The sequence below is a fragment of the Ammospiza caudacuta genome, chromosome 2 (genome assembly GCF_027887145.1).
Source record: "Ammospiza caudacuta isolate bAmmCau1 chromosome 2, bAmmCau1.pri, whole genome shotgun sequence".
In the NCBI taxonomy this organism is placed as follows: Eukaryota; Metazoa; Chordata; class Aves; order Passeriformes; family Passerellidae; genus Ammospiza; species Ammospiza caudacuta.
The window spans coordinates 53184707-53208386 of NC_080594.1; the positions used below are offsets into that span (position 1 = coordinate 53184707).

A 23680-nucleotide genomic window follows, 5' to 3' on the forward strand; every position below is an offset into this window, starting at 1 on the left:
CAAAACCTGATCCTGCTTTGAGTAGGCAGATCAACTGTGTGACCTAAAGTTGTCACTGCCAACCTGCATTATTCTGTAGCTATAAGTCTTTGAACTTCCTAGTCTACCTTTCTGCCATTTACTGAAACTCTGTGAGCATCCTCCTTATTTCCTCTTCAAGGCCTTCTCAGACAAAGCACTATTGAGGAGGCTGGAAATGTGTTAAGGAAATTTTTATTGCTGCTGGTCATAATTTCTCCTGACTTAAGAGAGAAGGGACATCAAACTTACCTTTAAGTTACTTTTCTGAAGAGCAAAAGCGTAAATCACAGCTCCTCTGGTTTTCTCCTTCTGCAGTGGTGTACAGGGAAATAAAATACATAACCTTCCCTGTTCGTATGTAGAAAAGTGGGTGAAGGCTGTTTTGTGTCTATTGGAGTATAATCTTAATTTGCTGCAGATGAATGCAAAATTATGTACAAGTGCCACAGCACTATGATCAAGTGCCACAGCAGATTTTCTTAAAGGAAATGTTTCTTAAACTTCTTTAATCTGTCGTAATTCAATATAGTTATACTCCTGTAAGTTAATACTTCTGCCTCAGGTATTTGGCTTTTGGCTGAATTATTAGTAGTTTGCTCAATGTTTTTTGATGGGAGCTTTAGCCAGAACTTGAAGATTAGGCAGTATTAGGAGACCAGAACAGTCAGGGTGAAAGAAATTCCACAGTACAGTTTTTGTTTTCCCCTGAGTCACAAGAGATTTGAATATGGGAAGTTTGTGTCTGCTGATAGCATTACTTGAATCCTGTAAATTATATCTGATTTCTGTCTTTTATAATTTTTTTGTCTGAACATGTGAATTCAGCTGTGACAGCTAGGAGTCCTGAAAATGATGGTGTTCTTCTGAGACTACGCACTGCAGATAGCCCATTCATGCTGTTCATAAGTTATATGGTAGATTGAAAAGTAATAAAAGTATTTTATGTAATTGATCTGTAGCGATGATCTACCTTTTACTTCCTGTGTCTACATTGAATTTGCAGTGGTGGTTTTTGATTTCTAACGCATTGATGTGTTAGCAGAATGGATGCTGACTTGTTGTTAATGCAGTCTGGAATCTTCCTTGCTCAATATTCAAATGGAAATAAATAATTAAATTTTTTTACTTAATCCATTTTTCTTTTGTGACTTGCAGACAGATGCCAGCAGTAAAGCTATATTCTCAAAAGTGATGGTTATAACAAGTAAGTCACTGAAAGTATTTACAGTGTCTCAAAATTACAGTAGAACTATATTGCTTTCTTGCTTTAAAATAATTTGGGGTAAGTTTATAAAAAAAGCATTTTGCAGCAGATAAAATCTAAAGCAAATAATGATAAACGTGATGCAGCAATATGCTTTTAAGAATGAAGGCAACTAAGCAGAATTACTCTCTTGCTGTAAGAAAACATCAGTCATGAAGCCTATCACATAGCATTTTGGCTGCATTGTGGACTAATCAAGGTCTAGATGATCTAGGTGTTAATGTCTATTTTAACATTTGTTATAGAGTATATATTCATAGATGTTAACTAAACTACTAAGCTGTGTACTAACTTACCTCTCTTCGGAGGTTTTAGTATTGTAAATGTCATTGGAATGCAAGAGAGTTTGTATTTCACTAGCAAGGAAAGCACTTCAAAAGCTGAAGAAGTTTTGTGTAAGCTGAACTATTGAGAAAGAAATACCCACCATCCCAAAAGCAACACTTTTTGTTCTCCAGGCCCACCATGCCAATAGCATTAAAACTAGTATGAAGAAAAACTTGCTTTACGATTCTGAAAATTTGTTTTCAAATCCACCTTTTAAAAAAAATGCCATTGGTTCTGGCAAAAAAATAAACTACATAAGACTGCACATTTTTGAAAAATACAGAGGAAAAAAATGAACTGTGTTGCTTCATTGGCCATGATACTAATCTATTTTTCATTGGTTTGTGTTTTTTCTCGTACTTTTAGTTCTCAGTTTATTTTTTAAAAAAATCAATACAGCAAAACAAAATCATAATAGGGCTTGTTTTGAACCAACCGTCCTGTAGTGCTACACCACCTTCTGTACCAGCTTTGCTTAACACTGTCTGGACCAAAAAATATGAAGCATCTTAAATAGTAGACTAGTCCTTTGCCAAGAAATTGCCTTGCTATAATATAAAACATAAACATAAAATGAGGATGTAGTTGAAGAAATGCATTTTAAATGCCTTTTTTTTTGGATGTTTTAAGCTGTTATAAATCTTATGTTTCCTTAATGCATTTTAAATGCTGTTTTTTGTTTTTGAATGTTTGTTGTAAAGCTTATGTTTACTTAAAAGGTACTTTAGCAAAAATACTCTTTTTGATGTTTTTCACACTTGTTGCATTGGGTTATCTGTATACAGAGTATATTTTCTTGTGGAGTTCAGGCTTTACAGTATGAGGTCAGTTTCAGCTGTTAGTAATATCATTAGCAAGAGCAACTAGACCTGCTGAAAAATGAGTGTGAAGGGTGGGGAAAACAATTAGCCAAAGGAAATTTGTATAAATTTGTGTCCTCATAGATATGTCTGCTTATTTTGAGGTGTTTTATGGTTTGGATTTTTTTGTAGTTTTTCTTTTTGTTCATTTGGTTTGGGTTTTGTGTGGTTTGTATGATGTTCCAAACTTGTGCAATTTGCATAGTGAACTTTTTTTTTGTTATTTAAAGGAAACCTTCCTGATCCAGGGAAAGCTCAAGATTTCATGAAAAAGTTCACACAAGTTCTAGAAGATGATGAAAAAATAAGAAGTCAGTTAGAAATGCTTGTTAGCCCAACATGTTCTTGCAAACAGGCTGAAGGATGTGTGGTAAGAATTGCTCTTAAAGTGTGAATATTTTTGGAATAGAATTGATTAGAAATTTAATCACAACTTATATTTCAGAGGGAAATAACAAAGAAGTTGGGCAATCCAAAGCAACCAACAAATCCTTTCCTGGAAATGATAAAGTTTCTTCTTGAGAGAATTGCTCCTGTACACATTGATACTGAATCCATCAGGTATTTTTTTGTATGTGTTGTTGGCCATAGATCACAGAGTTTGAAACTGAGGTTTCTTACTTTGTCTTTAAACACAAGCAGTAATAAGCTGGGTGGATGTGGCTTAAGGCTTGGTGACCTGCATTATTTTCTTCTGTTTCACTCTGTGTAGGGGTTTTTCTGTCCTTGTCCAGAATGTAGTCACAGCAACAATTGCATTGTCACTCAGCATAGCTGGGACGACCTGTCAGTAAAAGTGGATGTGTTGCTGACAGACGAAGTATGGTTTGTGACCAGCTGACTTGTTTTAAAACAAATTTTTGTCCAGACTATTCAGCTGAAACTTTCCACCCAGAATATTAGCTCATAGTGATATAAACAGTAATGTAACTGAGGAAGTAAAGGTTATGATGATGAGGCAGCAAGACTTCAAGGAAGAGTGAGCCAAAGAAGTTATGGTGGGGGAGGATTGCTGAAATTATTTTTGCTGAAATGATTATTTAACTAACAGCAGTATTTGACATAAGCCTTACTGTCAAGAAAAATATGCAGAAGATAGGTCTTAAATTTATCATCAGCTCTTAGCAGAATTCTTAAATGGTTATTATTTTTCCTCTTGGTTAGAGACTAGCTATTATAAACAGTTATTCTCCATCAATTATTAAGAATCTGTAGTGGGTTGTAATCTCAGCATAGTTCTTATTGAGTTTGTTGCTTGTAATGCTCAAATTGTTTTCTTATTTTGGTCATCCTTCCAGAGTAATTTGTATATAGTTCTTAATTCATGATGGATGAATATTTTTTAGTGTAATGCTTCAGAATGCTTTGATTTGGATAGGAGATGAGGGCAACCAGATTATGTATGTAGTTGACATATTTGGTTTATAGTAGGCTTATGTTTTAAATAAGTTGCTTTAATAAGATTGTTTTCACAAGTTTAAGATGTAATCATACATGGTGGAATTGCAGTAACTACAATATCATATTTTGTTTTCCTCTTCAGTGCCCTTATCAAACAAGTGAACAAGTCTATAGATGGAACAGCTGATGATGAAGATGAGGGTGTACCTACTGACCAGGCAATCAGAGCAGGTCTTGAATTGCTGAAGGCAAGTATAGTCCTGATGGCCAGTGAGTATGGGAAACTTTGCAAAAAACTTTGTTAAAATAAATTTTTAATTAGCACTTACTGCTTTTAGTCAAAAGCATGTGGTGCCTACCTGGAAGAAACCGGTTTGGTTTTTTGTACTTCATGCTCATCTTGGCACATCAGTAAGGCTATTTTAAAAATGATTTAGAAACTTTTCTGTAAGCCAAAAGTAGTTGCATGTGAGACAGTAGCAGTGCAGTTTTGGTTATTAGAGCATGAATTCAGCGATTTGTAGACATGGTGCTGTTATACATCAGTGCAGCACTGTGGTTCCTCTGTGTTCCACCTAAGTTGGGGTCTTACCTATTTCAACTATGAGTAATCTTGAAACTGGGCTAACATAGCAAAGACTGTCAAGTAGTCCAGGTGGGAGTTGACTTCAGAGGCCTTAAAATCTAAAGGACTCCCATATTGAAGTTTTCAGAGTATTTTAGGTGAACTAAGGACTGAGTAGATTCACCTGAAAGGGTGAATCTCTTTATCCAAGTGTGAACTTTTATCTAAAAGTGCAGATACCCAGTAGCACAAGAATGCATCTGAGTAAGAAAGAATGAATCATTTTGTGAAGGAGTATATGCTTGAATGAAGGCTTCCAAGTCAATATTTACATATTTGTATGACCTGGCATGACACATTTAAGGAAGAGGAGTAAGACTGCCCTAAACAAAGAGGTCTATACATCATCAGAATAATACAGGGAGAACAAATGTAGAAGTCCAGCATTGGGAATGCCATACAATGAAGTGGGAAGGAAGGTAACTTAGTTAAAATAGGAAACGGCATATGAAGAACTTAGTAGATTTTGAGGATTGTTTCTCTACCATAAATCAGAATATTATGTGTAACAAGGCTAATAATCAACAGCCACTTAAAAATGAAGAGAAGACCACATTTCAAGGAGGATCAATTAAAGGTTTCTTTATTTAATTTTTTTTAACATGGGAGGACTGTCATACCTGAAAACAGCCAAGTCCAAGAATCTGAAGGAGAGGTACAGAATCTGTTAAGTTAATATGGAAAACTTGAGGGACTAGAGGCCCTATTGAGTATGTCTGTGTTGCTATTTGAGAGATAGGAATTTCACTTCAGAGCAGAATCAATTCTTCCCCTGAGGAAACAAACATGAAGTCTGGAGGCATGCAAGCTGGATTCCTTTCAGAAGAACAAAATTGAGATGGGCTTCAGAAGCACATGTTGTGTTGCATTGCCTAAAGTGGATTTAGTCATTCTAAAAATACTTTGAAGTAAAACTCCTGAAACATGAATATTGCTTCCTTAGCATCAGTTGGGTTTCTCCTAAGACCTGCTCCTGCTGTAACCCAGTACTTGCTAATGTCACTGAGAAGTACATGGTCAGAATAGTAGGAGAAGAAACTGAGACTGGGGAAATAAATTAAATCTAATGAAGTCATGTATAAAGGCAGAACTTTAGGAGCTACTAAAAAAAAAGAAGAGCAATGTGGATCATGAATCAAAACCAGGGAGAGTATTATAAATGTTCCAGTATGGCAGTGGAAAATGACTCTTGATGAAGTGTCCTAGTATAAGTGGACCTTTAAAAAATGTTAACATGGATTTCATCATGTTTTGGCAGGTACTTTCGTTTACGCACCCTATCTCATTTCATTCAGCTGAAACTTTTGAATCTCTCCTTGCTTGCTTGAAAATGGATGATGAAAAAGTGGCAGAAGCTGCATTACAAATTTTCAAAAATACAGGAAGTAAAATTGAAGAAGACTTTCCTCACATACGATCGTAAGTTGTTTATCTTACTCTGAGCAGTGACCTTTACTGTATAAGATTTTTGAAGTTCTCACTCTGCCTTTCATCTGCTGTAGCGTTATCCTGCATTCTTTTGGAAGAAAGTATTATTTCCAAAAAGAGATTTTGAAAAACTAAATTGTAGTCCTTTTTGAAGAATGGAAGGGAAATGAATATATCCAAAGTAGTGACAGGTAGTATGTCACTGATACTGCTATAATTAATATCGTTGCCCTTCAGAATTACTTATTCTTTCCTAAGTTTTTTATATATATATGCATATATATATGCAGTGTAAGAACTTTCCTTGCAATTTAATGGCGATATGTAGGCCAAAATATTTCCAAAAGAACATTTAGTACCTGTGCAGATATCAATGCCTATTTTAGCACATAATATTTTATCAACAAAAACTAGGATTTTTTTGCTTGCAAGTTATGTAAATAATTTTTTTCTTCTTGTTTTTGAAGAAATTACCCAAACAAAAGCAATTAGTGCTTTTGCAGAAGTGTTGTGATTTTTATATGTATATCTGTACTTCTTTGTTAGTTTGATGTTTTGGAAAATTTTGCATTTGTGAAATTACTTATGTCTTGCTCTGTTTGTCTGTTTGTTTTGTTACACAACTGTTTAGTGCTTTGCTTCCAGTGTTGCACCATAAAGCTAAAAAGGGACCCCCTCGTCAAGCCAAGTATGCTATTCACTGCATCCATGCAATATTTTCCAGCAAAGAAACGCAGTTTGCACAGATATTTGAGGTAATATTAAATACTTGAGTTACTTTTACTGATCTTTTATATTGCATATATAAACTAAGGGATGTAGTTGCAAGTTGTAGCAGATTTAGGAAATATGTTTTTCCCCTTTCCTTTAGTTCTTACATGATTTTGGCCTGAAGAATGATACTAGAGGGTGTTCTTGTATCTCATGATTCGTCATGTTTTAGGTTGTGTATTTTAAGAGCTGGTAGAGTAAAACCAAGTGTTAGGCTGTGTACTTGAACCATGAACTATTTATAGAAAGAGGAACCATATGCTACTCCTTACCCCTGTTGAAAATGGTCAAACGTATTTAAATGGTTGCAGAAATTTAGGAAAACTGAATTGTGGTACAGACTAAGTGAATTTTTTAGCTGTAACTGCAAATGTGCTTTTTAATTAGTGGCCCTCAGCCTCTTATCTTGAAGGCTGAATCATAGTCCATTACTGGAATTGCTAGCTTGAGATCTTGTTCTCCCACAATAAAGTAGGCTTTTTAATCCATTGTTTCCTAAATGGTCATGCTTGAGCTGTCACTTTTTGAACTATCCAGAGGTGATAAATATTTTGTCTGTCATCTTGACCTTTCCTCTGACTTGAGAAAGATTTGATGGGCTAGTGAATGCATCTTTAAATAATCAATAGTTCTTTTGGAATTGTATTTCTGAAATAGACATGGACAAGTCATTTCCATCCCTTCAGTAAGACACAGATTATATCAGAAATAGTTGAATTTGTTGTATTTTTTTTTTTTTAGCCACTGCATAAAAGCCTGGATCCAAGCAATTTTGAGCACCTCATTACGCCATTGGTTACTATTGGCCATATAGCCATGCTTGCACCTGACCAATTTGCTGCCCCTTTGAAATCTTTGGTTGCTACTTTTATTGTTAAAGATTTGCTAATGAATGATAGGGTGAGTATTTTTAAAACCTTATATTAAGAGTGCTTTTTCTGCAGTATCATACTCACCAAGTTCTTGGGAAGATATCTGGCATGCTGGTTCTGCTTTTTGTATACAGTTGTCTTTTGATTTACTCATGTAGTTTGACTCTATTCAAAACACATGGTACAGGAAAGGAGAGTTCTACTGATTTAGGAATCTTACTAAAGTGATGACCTGCATAGCACAGCATTTCATCATTTGTGATTTGGCCTTCATTAAAAAGAGGAAAATTGTTATGATTTCATTCTGTTTCTTATCTTGAGTGAGTTGTGATTTTTAGGAAGTATATTACATTTGAAATTAAAATACACTATTTAAATGGAGGACTGAATTTAAAGTTTTTGAACAATTTTGTGTTCATTCTAAAGTGATTATGAAGTCAAAAAATGAACTCGTGCATTGCTTGAAGTTGCTTAGGGAAAGATACACACTCTAAAACAGTAAAATGTGTGTGAGGTTCCAATCTACTGGATATGGAAAAACTGTTATTTTCAAAGCAATGTCTATTATGCCCTAAAGGAATAGTTTTCAGGTAACAACAACAACCAGTTCCTTTATTAATCTTGAATTTGCTGATACTTGGATAGTGAGGTATCTCACTTCTGTAGTGGTTACTTCTGTAAGATACAGTAGGCATACAGCTGACCAGGGAGTGCTGCTGTATTGGTTCCAGAAGCAAACAGAAAGAGAAGGTTACAAGTTTCACTGAAGAGTAACTGTACTGTAACAAATGTAACATTTTGTTTAGCTTCCAGGAAAAAAGACAACAAAACTTTGGGTCCCAGATGAAGAAGTGTCTCCTGAAACCCTTGTTAAAGTGAGTAGCATGTACTATGTTTTCCTGTCTCTTATGTTTGTAATACTTAATAAGGATTTGCTCTTGGGAGCATATTTTTAAATTATTATTTTATGCATAAATTTATGTACACACTTCATTAAGTTTTTATATGAACTCTTTATAGGTGTAGTTTTGTTTTCTGACACTTGACTGTGATGATAGCTGGATTACTTAAAGTAAAATTATTTTTTGTCCTCCTCTTCAATATAGGAGTTAAATACTATAGAAATTTTGTTAAAAGTCTTTTCTTTTTCTGTTGAATTTTTATGCCATTCCAAGAAACTTTCAGTGCTGTTTTGGAAAAAGAAAAATGGGGTTTGGGTTTGTAAGTTTCTTCAAATGAATAAATCGATTAGAGTGTTTATTTTTCTGTGTTTGCAATGTGTATTAGAGAAAAACCTGGATTTAATAAAAATACATCACTTTAAAATAGTGGGGGATTTGTTTTGGTACTTTACTTAAAAATGTCGTCTCAAGCTTTTTCTTGTTTTGGAGAAAGTGTATTACATTTTCTGTACTCTGTAAGAGCTACTGTCAATCAATTTTTCAGTGAATTAGAAATAGACTAACGATGTGGAAAATATATTCTATATCTGTATTTGGTTTTTAAATGCCCCTCAGAACAGGGATAGATTTTTGCTTTCACTTCTTTCAGAATGAGATGCTTGTCTTGTATATTATGTTCTATGTTATATAGTTGTTTAGTTTCTAATATCTTCTGAGTAGAGTGGCTCTGGTTTTAAAAAGTTCTTTGCCTTCTCTCAAAATTGTTAAACACTTCCTAGCAGACCTACTTTTCTGCTAGGTTAATAAGTACTTTGGTTTGCAGTTCGGTACAGAACATATTACTGGAAGGGCTTGGGTTTTTTTGAATTTGATTGTTGCTTTTAGTTTTTTGACTCCACAAAGGATAGTTTTCATGTTTGTGCAATTCCATAGTTGCACACTGTACTCTGAAAATGGTTTAAAGAGAATGCACCTTTGTTTTAAATTAATGAAGTGCTAATTTTAAATAGACATTATTTCACTTGGGTGATTATACATGTAACTTGAATTAGTAAGTATTAATTGTTTTTCTTAATTATTATAAATGATTTGTGAAGCTGCAATAACTCTCTTAAAATGTACTTTTATATCGATAAAACTTCTCATACATCTGTCTATTTGGGAAGGAATTAACCTGCAGAAATTCTTAAGGCAATTTACAGTTGAAGCCAAGCCTGAAAACTGTAAGAAGAATTTATTTCAATAGCCTGTGAAAACAGGCTATTGTGAAAATTGATTTGCAAATTTAATTAACCTTTATAACTACTGCAAAGCTTAAACTTAATGTATGCTCCAGACAATGCCATTAGTTTATGAATGATTTCTCTCTGATCGTGGACTTTTCTTCACTCTGGTTTTTCAAGCCTCTTTTTCCTTTTGTAACATTATTATATATCTAGTGAGGATTTTCAAACTAGCAGGTTAGAGTATGAAAGTGGGAAGGAGTGCTGAAAACTAAATTGTAGTATTGTCCAGCCAGCAGATATAGACTGACCGAGGATAACCTTAGTTTTGGGTGCTAAACCTTTTGTGGAAGGCTCTCTGCAGAGAAATGTTTCAGTACAGTATTAACTATGAATTGGATTAATGATTATATGAGTTAGACTGGAATTCCTACGCTGGACACTTGAGTTCTAAACCATTTTGTCTCTCTTGGCAGTGACCTGTAATGAGTACTGTGCACCATGCAGGTGACTTGTGTAGTAGCAGTGATATTTCTTGTTTCCTTCCATATCACTGGAATATAAATTTATCAATTTTAAAAAACAGTTTTAAAGTTTAGCTAGCTGCTGCCATAATGGTGATGTAGTAGGAAGACAGTGTTGTGTTTCATATGGCTCTGTCTCATTTTCACTTTCTTATCTTTTCATGTTGTGTAAAAATAATTTTTCATCTCGGAGGAGAATTCTAGGCTTGTGGAACACAAATTGAAATAAGAACTTCAGTCTGAATATAAGGAAAGGCCTGAGAACAGTCAGACAATGCAACAGGTAGCAAGAGATTGCAGGTTGCCAAGAGAGCCTGTGCAGTCTTCATTCTTGGAGGGCTTTTGACACCACAGCGCCTAAAACTGAGATCAATGTGGTGTGATTTCATAGCTGACCTTCCTTTGAGCAGGGGATTGAACTGGAGACCTAACACTCCTTTCAACTGGAATTATCTTTCAATAACTACACAATTTGGTTGCAAAGGGAGAATTTAAAACATGACAGCAGTCCGCACTCATGTCATGTCTAACTTAGTCTTTGGGTAATCAGTAGTAGTGACTGGGGGAATTCTCATGCCCTGTACTGATTCCATGGGAATGCTTAATTCTCCATGGTTGGTGGAATGTCACCATACCATCATTAACACTAGCAAAGAAATAGGGAAAATGGTGGGGTCAGACAAAAATTATGAGGGAGGTGGTACTAGGACTTCACTACATGGAAGGAAAACTAGAATAGGTTGGGATAATAAAGTTGGGGAAAAAACATTATGGAGGGAATTACTAGAAGCAAAGATTGAAATTGAAATTGTCAAGGGACAAGGTAACTGTGTCTGTTCTCTGGCCAAATGTGTCATTTATTTGAAGACTAAGGAGAGCTGTCATATTTCCATCCTCCCAACAAATGGGAGGCACTAACAGTTGCAGGTCCTGGTTGTGACGTGAAGAAACTGAATTTGTGAGCTGTGAAAATATATGATGCCATTATTGTTATGTTACAATTATTGTATTGGGTTTGATGCTACTAAAATCTTCTGGTGGATACTTAGAGCTGTTCCAGTGGAAGACCCTTTGAAAGTGAGGGCAAGACAAATTCTGCTCCTCAGACTGCATTTGCATTTTGAGTTCTGGAGTGACAGACATCCTATAGCTCACTGGTGTTACCCAGTAAGGTGGAGCAAGTGGACTACAGTCCTAAAAACTAAACTCACGTAGAAGTGATAGTCCTAGTCCTGAGATCTGATGGGATCATTTTAGTCGGTTCGTTGCAAGGAGTAGATCAATTATGCTATGATAAATTTAATTTGTTCATATTGTGGATGTTTATATAAAAGTTACTAGAGTTGCTTTTCCCACTAATGAGAACATTTGAAGTTACCATGTATGAAAAGTGTAAGTTTTCTAAAGCTTTTGGGTTTTGATCTTCAGAGTTCATATTTTGTTTTGGTTCTTTTGGGTTTTTTTTTTGTTTCCTTTTTTTTCCCCAAAGGATATCAATGTGATTTAGATGAGCATTTTCATTTTCCTGTAAGAAGATACTCCTTCTTTGTTTTCTTTATTGTCTCTGCTGTCATATGCAAGGAAAATGAAAGGATAAAGCGATTCAAATACTAAAACAAACTTAATCTCCAAATTGATATTTTATTTTCACTAAAGAAATGTGAAATCATTCAGTGTTTCGTGATAGTTGCTGGATTCTGCATATGGGCAGAAGCTTGCCTCAAAACACTTGATGTTTCCATTGGCAAAACCAAGTTATCCCTCCCCAACTTTGAGGCTTTTCTTTAAATAGCTGTGGAAAAAGCATTTTTTACCAGGGTAAGTTATTGTAGTACAGATTGCTAGCAGTCAAGATGTCTATTAAGTGTTTTTTCAAGTACATGTCTTAAATTTAAACTCAGATATGACCTAGATAAATAGAGAATATATAGGGCACAGGAATTTAACGCCAAGGTCGTGGGTTCAGTCACCATATGGGTCATTCACTGGTGATTCTTGTGGCTCCTTTCCGATGCAGAATATTCTGTGAATTCTAGGAATATGTAAAGATGAAAATGTGTTCTGCTTTTTGATCCAGTAACATTTTCTTAGTAAGTATAAACTAACTGTTTAGCCTATTTCATAGTGTTTAATGCATGTAAGCTCAATTAAGAAAATGTTTTCAAAGGACAAAATATGTGATTGCTTATAGAAGAAGCAGCTCAAACTTTAAATGTATAATTTTTATTTGCTGTAATACATACTTGAGGCTTTCAGTGAAAAGTTGCTGTCTAGTTGAGAGTATGTCTGGTTATCTTTCATTATTTAAATGATATTTTGCAGTCCTGACAGACTTATGTTTGTAGCAGCAAAAAGCACTTGGGAAAAAATATCATATGATTAAATTAAGATAAAGATGATTTTAAAAATGAGGCTTATAATATGATTTGACTTTTTGGTATCAATTTATTTTTTCAGATTCAGGCCATCAAGATGATGGTTCGATGGTTGCTAGGAATGAAGAACAACCACAGCAAGTCAGGTACTTCTACTCTGAGACTGCTAACAACAATATTACACAGTGATGGAGACTTAACAGAGCAGGGGAAAATAAGGTATGTACCAGATGGTAATGTTTTCATATCTATGCTGATGGAGTGAGGGGAGAGTTTTAATTGAAGTAGTGTGTAAACTACTCTGCTAGACTGCTTAAAAATTTATACATTTTATTTCATAAGATGTGATAGTAAGCTTGGCTGGTTCCTTAAGTTTGCTGAGTCTCAGGTTTTGTAATGCTGTACACACAGCTGCATTTTAGGTTTTCTATTCTTGCTTTTATTCATTCCTTCAATAGGTTATTACTCATATTGCAAGAATAAACTGTGCAACTTCCTCCTTCCCACTGAAAATTGGTTTTAATTTTTTATGCAGCTTGCTGTTCCTGGTGTACCAATTGCTGTGTATGCCAAATACCAATAGGTGGGCTTTCTAATAAAGAATAATAGTATGTTGTATAAACCAGGTGGAAATACTTAGTACACAAGACACATCTGCTTGGAGGCAGGCTAATCTATCTTGAGGTCTCTAAAAGTGAAAGCAAGAAGGAAATGTGTAAACAGGATTAAATCTCAATAAATAATTTACCTTTTAGGTGACTGTTAGACAACTTGTTTTTCTGGGTATCTTCTTAATCCTCTGTGGTAGGAAAAGTGAAAAGTTGTCAGCTGCTATTGCTTGCTAACATTGAAAATTTACGTCTACAAAAGCCATTAAGGGCATGGGTAGATTGTGCCAATATGTCTAAAAAGTTTCTGATTTTCAGGTAATGTTATACAGTAGTTATGCAGATAGAACCATATTGTGTGTGCAAAATTGCAAACTTGAGAGCTGTCTAGTATATTATATTTGTAGCAACTGTGTAATCTGTCCTAAAGTTCTTTGTAAACAATTGTTTTATAGTTCTGTAATGTGACCATTCATGTCAGCTGCCAGGGAGTTGAGTGGCAGTAATGTAGCTTTTCAGCATGACTACTTGGAGCTCATGGTTGGCTTATGCAGTAGTTAGAGAATAAATTAGTTCTGTAGACCCTGTGTGTTTTCATGCTTGGAGTGACGATTCCTTACTGTGCATGTTTCAGAAATTTAATTTTCCCACTCCCTTTCTACTCAAAAAGTAATTATATCAAGTAGAAACTTCATATAATGTTGTGATCAGTTTTCCATTTTTAAATCAAGTTAAGAGGGCTAGGGAGGGACCCTTTCAAAGTAGGGCAGTGACATGTGAGGTAACCCTTCAACCCCAGAGCTTGGAGCTCTGCCTGGGGATGGATGTTGAGCCAATGGAGATCTTATGGGCTAAGATTGAAGAGCAGTTTGCTCTGGGTAACATCGTGGTGAGTGTCTGCTGTGGGACCCGTGACCAGGAAGAAGTGGATGAGGCCTTTAAACAGCTGAAAACAACTTAATGTGTGCAGTCTTTGGTCCTTGTGGGGAAATTCAGCCTCTCTGATATCTGCTGCAAGGGCAACACAGCAGTGCATAACAATCAGGGCAGCATTCATGACAACTTTTTGACACAACTGGTAGAGGACCTAATGAGGAGAGGCTCTCTGCTGGACCTCATATAGGCCAACAAGGAGGGGCTTGCTGAGGATGTGCATGTTGAAGGCAACCTTGGCTATAATGACCCTAAGATGGTGAAGTTCAAAATCCTGAGGGCAAGGAGGAGGCCAGAAGGCAAGATTGCACTGGACTTACGAGAACAGTCTTGAATCTCTACAAGAATGTGCTTGAAGGGTCCCATTGGATAAGGCCTGGAGGGAAGAGGGGCCCAAGAAACCTAACTACCTAGTACTTAAAAATTCCCCCTCAGTACTCAAGAGTGATCACGGCAGAAAAGCAGATGGATACTTCAGCAAACTGTACCTGGATGAGCAAGGTGCTCCTGGCAAAATTCAAACACAAAAAGAGGGATTGAGAGCAGCCCTGCAGAGTAGTACTTGGGGACACTGGTGGATGAAAGGGTGAACATGAGCCAACAATGTGTGCTTACATCCCAGAAAGCCAGCTTGTCCTGGGCTGCATCAAAAGAAGCATGGCTTGCAGGTCAAGGGATGTGATTCTGCCTCTTTAGCTCACTCAGAGGGTGAGACCCTGCACAAAGTGCTGCATCCAGCTCTGGGGCTCTCAGCACAGGAAACACATGGACCTGCTGGGGCATGTTCTGAGAAGGGTCTCAAAAACAATCAGAGGGCTGGAGCACTTTTATGAGGAAAGGCTGAGTGGTTTGGAGTTGTTTAGCCTGGAGGAGAGAAGGGTCTGGGGTGACCACAATAGGAAGGGTCTTATTGTGACCTGTCAGTACTTAAAGGAGCCTGTAGATAGAAGAATTTTTTTTTTGTGGTGAGGGTGATGAAACACTGAAACAGGATGCTTAGGGAGGTAATAGCTGCCCCATGCCTAGAAACATTCAAGGTCATGTTGGACAGGCCTCCAAGTCCTGCTCTTTGCAGGGGGTTGGACTAGATGAGATTTAACAATCCCTTCTGGCCCCAGCTATTCTGTGGTATGAGGTAAACAGAGGGAGGAAGTAGAGATGGGTAATCTGGCAGTAGTACAGGGAGCACCATCTGAGATACAGACAGGAAAGCCAAATCCCAACTGGGATAAAATCTAGTGAGAAGTGACAAAGGCAACCAGAAGAGCTTCTCTAAGTAAATAAGTGACAAAATGAAGACTAGGGAAAATGTGCACCCACTGCTGAATGAGGCAAGAGCCCTGTACCGACATGTAATAATTATTTGTGATTCTCAGTATTGCTTTTCAAGAAAGCTCCAAACTGGTAGAAGGGCCAGTCCATTGTCTCTGTGTGAGCTATACTGCCTACATTAACAATTACTCTCAAAACCTGAAGCAAAGGAGATGATGTTTCAGGCCTGTTAGTTCTGCATGGAACTTGCTGACACTTCCTGACCTTTGTTCTTCACCCATTGAGTGCAATAAGGATATCTTCTTTCTGGCAGTGCTTACTGTGTCCCTTCTGTGCAAACCTGATACTGCTCCCTCTGACTTGGAGTAGGCTTTGAAGAGAGTAAAACTGTCCGTTCAGTACAGAACATAACCTCTTAGACTGTACTTGATATGAGGTCATTCTGTGTGAGTCCATTTTAGTGTTCATGGCTTGCACTTGTTTTTTAAACAGTGTTTAATAATTTGCTAAACATAATTGAATTAAGTGAAAGTGACAGGGCTCAGGAGCCTTTGATGCTGTTGAGGCCATCAGTCATGTTGCAATCTTCGTGGTGTTATTGCCCACATCAGCCCTAAAAGTGACTCTGCCTCTATGCCTCTTGAAGTCTGCACAACTCTATCCTTCAGTGACACTGTAAGGGAATTTTTTGTTGTTTTTTTTTTTTTTTTACTTCAAAGCCCTGTTCAACCTGGAGTGTCAGGTGAAGGCAACAAATCCCTTCTCTTGTTCATCCTTTACACTTTGAAGTAGTAGGATTGATGACTTTCTTGAATTGCTTTTAAATCAACAACTTACTTCTTTGAGATGTTATCATGTTAAATTCACCTGTCTTGTATTTTTTTAATATTGAATTTTATGGATAGTATCTCAACTGTCCTTTCTAAGTCTTTCTTTTTAATTTTATAAGTCATAAACAGTCCTGCAGAACTCAAGATTATACAAATTTTCTGTTTGTGGTTAGATAGAGCAGCTAGGTTTAATCTTGCATGTTTTTGTAGTAGGATTTTGATTTTAGTCTATACTAAGCATAAAATAAGACTGTTTCAGTATCAGAGGATGCTAACAGTTGCTGAAAGTACTGATATTAGATATGAACTTGAATTGAGATTTTCCTGAAATACATCTGCGTTTTTTCTTAAACTAATGCTCACCAAGAGAAAAATTATTAAAAACCTTTTGGAGCTTAGAATGTCATAGTTCTGTGCTGTAGAAAATTTGCCACACATCTGATATACAATATTTTTAGTGGTTGCATTCAAAAGGACATTTTGCTATTGTCTTAAAATAGAATTCACTTGGTCATGTATTACAGTGTCTAATTAATCTTAATTGGTGTTTGCCTGAAGCATGGATTTTGAGCTAGGAAAGTTTGGCAACTCTGGGAACCAGAAATGGGCTGGCTACTTCTTTGGCAGGACTCTCCTGCTGAAGGGGGACCAGCAAGCTGAACAGAAGTATCTTACTGATAGATGTGGTATCTGAGGGCCAGTATGGACTGTCCTCACTCAATGCAAAGCTAGAATTGTTTCATATGTGTCTGTAACTTTTAGGAAGTTTGATGGAAAATTTTTATTGCCAGGTTGGGACCAGGTAATGGTAAGTGGGAATAGGCTGTAAAATGTGCTGCCATGAAAATTACTTTGGGTTTGAAATTGCTTCTGCTAGCATAGGGGTGGCTAAGTTCACAGAAACTTCTTTCCTTTGAAGTACTTGTTTTTCAGTGATGCAAACTTATTAGATTTAGCTAAGTCAAATAATTACATAATTTTATTCCTAATTAACCTTCACAATCCATGTGCTTGTTTTTCAGTAAACCTGACATGTCTCGCTTGAGGCTGGCTGCTGGGAATGCTATTGTGAAGTTGGCACAAGAACCTTGTTACCACGAAATCATCACCTTAGAACAATACCAGCTGTGTGCACTAGCCATAAATGTAAGGAAATTTGTTGGAGTTGTGGGTTATCAGCAGGTGTATGAGTATATAGTTGTTTGTTCTGTATGTTACGTATATTTCTGCAAATCTGGTTTTGTGCAAAATATTCAACCTTGGCATGAAATTATTTCTCCATTTCATAATCCTGAAAACTCATTGTGGATTAAAATTACATCTGTAGTACTGGGCTGTCCGTTGGGGAAATACTGACTTAGAGTAGTCAAATGTTCGAATACTGATGAATTTAGATATGCAGTATGTATTTAAGTAATACCCCAGCTGCATTATAACATTACTAGAAGTTAAAATGAGATGATGTAAAGTATATTGAACTATGGTGAAAACAGTGATCTTGATTTCTCAATACTTGGGTAGAATGTATTTGGAATGCAGAGGTCTGCAAAAATAATTAGCATCCTTCAAATATAAGAAGAAATAGGGATATATTCCTTAGCAGATGCTGGAATTTTCATCCTTAGCTTCTGCCTGTGAGCCCATAGTAAGGAAATAACTGTCAAGTGGTAAGTAGAGATATAGGGACCCTCTCTATTTCTGGCTTGTCAGCATAGCAAATTGTACATTGATTCATACCCCAAGAGTAAGGTGGTCATGAAGGGACTTCGGTTGGTGTTATTTGTGTAGCTGCCGATATTCTCCTGGCTTTCCAGAAGTCAAGAAGTCCTCTGCAAGGAATCCTGTCCAGAAGATGTCTGCAGCAATAATGATATACCATTTTAGATTTTAGTTCCTGCGTCCAGCTAAAGCTTTAAAAGCTGCAAACCATTTTAAATGTTGGAAGACTTCAAATTGGCATGTAATGTTAGCAAATACAGAGTGTGGCTCCTGTGTGGGTATTGTTTACTTTAATACAGAGTATCTTTTTTAGTTTCTAAAGTTGCTTGCAGTTGGTTATTGTTAGGCTGGAAAAATCATTCCTTTACCAGAGTAAGACAGTCTGTATTAGGCTTGTATGTTGTTTTGACTATGTTTATGTGAATTTTAAGCTTCTCTGTTCCTATGAAAAGGAGCTCTTAGTCAGTTCTCAAACGCTATGAAAAATAAGGGAAATGGAACAAAGCTTTAAACTACTTAAGCAGATGAAATCTAGCAAAACTACAGCAGGAATTCAGTGGTAATAACTGAAGGTCTTTACACCCAAAGCAAAGTCTGATACTTTTCAGCTTTCCTATTCCAAAACTGAACAGAAATGTTAGTCTTGTCTCAAAATGAGTTATAAAGAATTTACAGTTCAGAACAAAATTAGTCAAGACAAAAATAGGCATTTGGTGTAATGACCAATAAGTTCTGTCTCTGCTCTGGAAAGGATACTCAAGCTGGATAATGTCATGCCAGACTAGCCTTGCCAATGTAGTGTTTACGTGTTCTGTTTTCTTGTGAACCCAGTGATCAAAATCTGTTCATTCCTTCAGTCATTTCCCTCCTGTGACAAATCTTTATTGCAAATGTTAACCTTGTAGCTCCTATCAGAATTTTGCTTCATTATTTTGATACTCTTTTTAGTATGTTCAAGTGCAGGCCCTTTGCCCTCCTCCATCTCTCACTTCTATCACTTATTTTCCAGCTATAACAGTCTTAACTGTTTGTGGATAGTCTAACAGATATGTTGTCACCTTTTTTGTGTCTAATGCTTACCTTCCCTGAAGTTTCAAAAGGGAATTTTGAGAGATAAAATTCAAATTAGAACATAATAGGGTTCTCAACATTTATAAACCAGTTAGTATCACATTTTACTCTAGCATTATAGCATACTTTGGACCGGAATGAACCCATAAAGATCATCCCATTAAGCTCCCTTGCTTCCACTAGAACAAGTTGCTCAAAGCCCCATCCAACGTGGCCCTGAACATCTCCAATGATGGAGTGTCCACAAGTTCTGTGGGCAACCTGTTCCAGTGTCCTGCCACCCTCACAGTAAAAAAATCTTTTCCGTATGTCCAATCTAAACCTCACTCTTTCAGTTTAAAACCATTGCTCCGGAGCGGGACACAGCACTCCAGATGGGAGTCCCATGAGAGCAGAGTAGGTGGTGAGAATTCCCTTTCTGACCCTGCTGGCCACTCTCCCTCTGATGCAGGTCATGGTTGGCTTTCTGGGCTGTGAGCTCATCTCCAGTTTTTCATCCACAAGTGACCCCAGTCCTCTGCAGGCCTGCTCTTAATCCCTTCATCCCTCAGCCTGTATGGATACTGAGAATTGCCTGGAGCCAGGTGCAGGCACTTGTACTTGAGATTCAAACCTCCTGAGGTTCCCCTGGGCCCATCCTTAAGCCTAATAAGGTTCCTCTGGATGGCAGCCCTTCCCTCCAATGAGGGAATAACACCAATAACACCACTTGGCTTGGTGTTATCCACAGGCTTGCTGAGGGATGTTCTCAACCCTCCTATCTGTGTAATTAACAAAGATGAACAATCCCTGTCCCAATATTCCCCCCTGAGCACACCAGTTGTTACTGATCTCCATTTGGACATTGATTTTTTTTTTGACCGCAATCCTTTGGACATGGCCATCCAGCCAGTTTCTTATCAGTTGAGTAGTCCATCTCTGAAACCCATATTGCTCCAGTTTAGAGACAAGAATGCTGTATAGCTGTGTCAAAGCCCTTGTAGAAATCCAGGTGGGTGACATCAATTGCTCATCCCTTATCCATTTGCACATTCACTTCATTGTAAAAGGTTAGACCAGCCAGGCATGGTTTTTCCTTTATAAAGCCATGTTGGGTGTCTGTAATCCCCTCCCTGTGGATATCCATATGCTTTGTCATTGCTTCCAGAAGAATCTGTTCCTTTGTGGTATCATTTCTGTCACTTTTCCTTCTTCATTTATTTATATTTCTTTGCCTTTTGTGACTTTGTACGTTGTTTTCTAGAATTTAGATTGTAAGCTCTGTCAAGTCAGGAATTCTGCCTTTCATTTTCACTGCAGCTTTTAATGGATTTTGAATACTTACAAATAACTTTTGTAGGTGTTTTTCAGGCCTTCTCCAATGTCCTTTCTCTCTTTCTTAGTGGAGATGCTCAGATGCAGAGTAGCTGTAATGGCTTTAATGATTTTTTCACTTAAAAGGGGTACTGGCTTTTTTTTTGAGATTTGGCATGTGCAAATATGCATACAATATGTTAATGCTTAGAGTGGTTAGTATTAGAATCTGTTTCTTGACGGTAGATACTGAATGAAAGTTTTTTTATTATTAAAACTTTCAAGTCTAGCCATAAATCAGGGAACAGCAAGGCCAACTCTAGTTTTGTGTTATTTAATTCACAGCAAAGATTCTCTAAGTGGACAGATCAGAAAACAGATTCAACAACAGGAAAAATCATACTTTTTAAGGCTTGTGATGGTTGCACAGGTTCTGCTGAGGTTCTGTGCTGGCACTTTTTTTTTCTGTCTGATGCTGCCATTTTGTAATGTTTAATGACTGGAGTGCAGAACACATAATTAAATTTTGTCACTAATTGCTGTGTGAAAGTGGCACTGGTAAACAGGGACATTATTATGATGAAATGCATGTGGTTTTAGTAATTGTAAAATAAGTTGTATGTGTGTTTGGCCAATTTTATAAGTTTACCAGCAGCTGACTTCTGTGATCTCCAGAACAAATTTTGATGTCAACAGAGCGTCATATTGACAGACAGTGAAAAGTAACTGAGGATAGTACTTCAGTGTTTACAGGCTTTTTCAGTTTTCTTTGTTAACTCAAGGTGGTGTAATTGAGGAATCAGAGCTGTGTCTGAGTGGTACATGATGTTTTGCAAATAGGTATTTTTTAATGCTTTTAAATGGTGAACTTCTGATAAATTTGCATTAAATTCAGAGGTGTAGATATATAAAATTGGATTAGTTTATGGAGTTTGTGTATGCTGTTAAAAATAGCATACCTTGGTTAAGTTTTGTCTCCTTCTTAGTGTAAGAAATGAGTCAAATTAAGGTTATTCCCAATATTAAAAAATAAAGGAATTATAGTCATTCCAATTGGGCACACAATACCATCAGTAGCAGCCAACTGTACCTCCCTTGTCCTTGGAGACAAAGATGTTTCCCTGCTGGAACAGAAATTAGACATCCATCTCTTCTGAGCTTTCTAAAGGCTTTAGACATAGGTGATACTGGGGAGGGAAAGGAGGGTTCTATCTTAGCCTCCTGTGGGGGTGGATTTGCTGTGAGGAGACAAGAGATGATGAGCAGATCTCATGGTTTGGGTTTGTAGGCTTGGGTTACTTCAACTCTGGCTGCAGCAGGTGTTTCAGGGCTTCAGTCCACAGAGAGGGAATATTGCTTGAAGCACAAAAAGGAGAAAATGGGGCTTGATTGAAAAAAGTTTCTTCTCAGTTTCATTTTTGGTGGAGGCAGAGGGAACATTGTTTTATTTAATATGTGATCTCTTTAGATGCCATTTGCAAATTTTGCAGAGCCAGCGTTTCCAGTGGTTAGGTTTTGGCCCTGCACTTCCAGTTGACTGATAACTGGAAACCCTCTTCAGTCCTTTCTGACTTCAAAGCTGCCATTTGACTAAAATAGCTGCTTACTCTTGTTAACATTTTTTCTATGTATTTAGAGATAAATCTTTCCTCTTGACCTTTTTTTGGCAGGTTAAATGTGCCAAGCTATTTTGGTGACCTTGTTTACCTTAAACTTTTCTGTATGTTTTCTTCAAAGTCTTTTCTACATGTGTTTCTGTTAAGCTTCCTTGTCCTGTGTTGGGAAATGGTTTGTCATGTCTTAAATGGTATATGTAGGTTATTTTCATACAAAAAAATTTAAACTTCATGCCTTTTCTGGGAACACATTGCTGAATAAGCTGTAGAACTACATTTGCTGTCTTCATAATGTTTTACTTCATGTTGTTTGGTAGCTGTTAAACACAGATAATTCTCTTCCATGGTCAATTGTAGTGCATAGGTTTTCACAGTATAATGGAAATGCTTAGTACTCTCTTTGGTGTTTCACCTTATCTGGTAATTCTGTTGAATTTTATTCAGTTTTTAATATTAATGTCTTGATGAAAATGTGTGAAATCATAGCAGCAAAATTGACATGGTGGTGGTTACTGGTGGATAAAATGTTTTTGTGCAGATCTTTGACATTGACTCTACAAAGCAAGTGACCCAACTGTGAACAATTTCAGTAACTCCATGCCTTACTACTATGCTAAATTAGGCCTTGAGTCCTGAGTGTGGTATCTTCCTGCACAATTTTTGAACTTTAGCTCTTCTTCTGAGCTTAAAGCAAGCTTCAGCTGATTAATTCAATTAAATTGCTCTGATTCGGCATTAAAAAAAAAATTCTTGCAATTTCTATGTTTCAGTGGCTTCAAGGTCTAATTGGTTTTAACGTATTTACTTGAGCTTCCATGCTTTATTTTACAATTTATATTGCTTTAAGAAAAGTTTACAGTTACCTTTTTTTTTTTTTTTTTTTTTTTTTTTTTTTTAATAGGATGAATGTTACCAAGTGAGACAAATATTTGCTCAGAAACTTCACAAAGGTCTTTCTAGACTACGGCTGCCGCTAGAATATATGGCTATTTGTGCACTGTGTGCAAAAGATCCCGTGAAAGAGAGAAGAGCTCATGCTAGGCAGTGCCTTGTGAAGAACATAAATGTCAGAAGGGAGTATCTGAAGCAACATGCAGCAGTTAGTGGTAAGAGAATAGAAGTCACTTTTTGCTACGAGTGGTGTAGTTCAAATAGAAATGTGAGTTGACTGAAAACATTGGTAGTTGTCTGGTTTTATACACAGAACCACTGTAAATTTGATTTGGAGCTATCTAATGAAAACTGAAAATTTTCAGGTCTTCTTCTGTCCAGATTTTATTTTAATTTTTTTTTTGAACAGGCACTGCTGAGGTCTTTGAGTTCTGTTAAAAACTGTGCAAATGCTTATGCCTAAATATATTGGAAGTGAAGTAATTTTCCAAGGCAATTATGTGTACTATTTGAACGTAATAATGTTAATAATGTTCTAAGTGAAGTGACAATGATTAATTTTACTTCAGCAATTACTAATAAGTAACTTTAATACATAAATGCTCTACTAAATAGACTGTCCTTGCACTGCTGTATTGAGTAGGATCTTGTGTTATTCCTGCAAAGAGCTATATTTGATGGCACTTCAGGATGAGTTGATGCAATTCCTTCTTCTCAGTGCCAGTGGTTGATCGTGAGAATGCTTTGGAAGTTATTATGGACTCATGTCAGCTATTTTTCTTTTATTAAGTCAGTCCTTTTGACTTAAAGCTACAGACATGCACTATTACAATGCTGGTACAGAGTCATAGGAA

At 36.6% G+C, this 23680-nt stretch overlaps 1 protein-coding gene across 1 annotated transcript in view; it reads left to right on the top strand.

The window, feature by feature from the left end:
* Positions 1-23680, top strand: part of PDS5B (PDS5 cohesin associated factor B) — a 101256-nt gene that overhangs the window by 57537 nt on the left and 20039 nt on the right. The window contains exons 15-25 of the mRNA XM_058800654.1: positions 1177-1225; positions 2703-2842; positions 2918-3033; positions 4016-4121; positions 5757-5917; positions 6558-6681; positions 7439-7597; positions 8376-8444; positions 12676-12812; positions 17259-17382; positions 22837-23041. Coding sequence (XP_058656637.1) covers positions 1177-1225; positions 2703-2842; positions 2918-3033; positions 4016-4121; positions 5757-5917; positions 6558-6681; positions 7439-7597; positions 8376-8444; positions 12676-12812; positions 17259-17382; positions 22837-23041 — 1390 coding nt within the window. The remainder of the gene's footprint in view (positions 1-1176; positions 1226-2702; positions 2843-2917; positions 3034-4015; positions 4122-5756; positions 5918-6557; positions 6682-7438; positions 7598-8375; positions 8445-12675; positions 12813-17258; positions 17383-22836; positions 23042-23680) is intronic.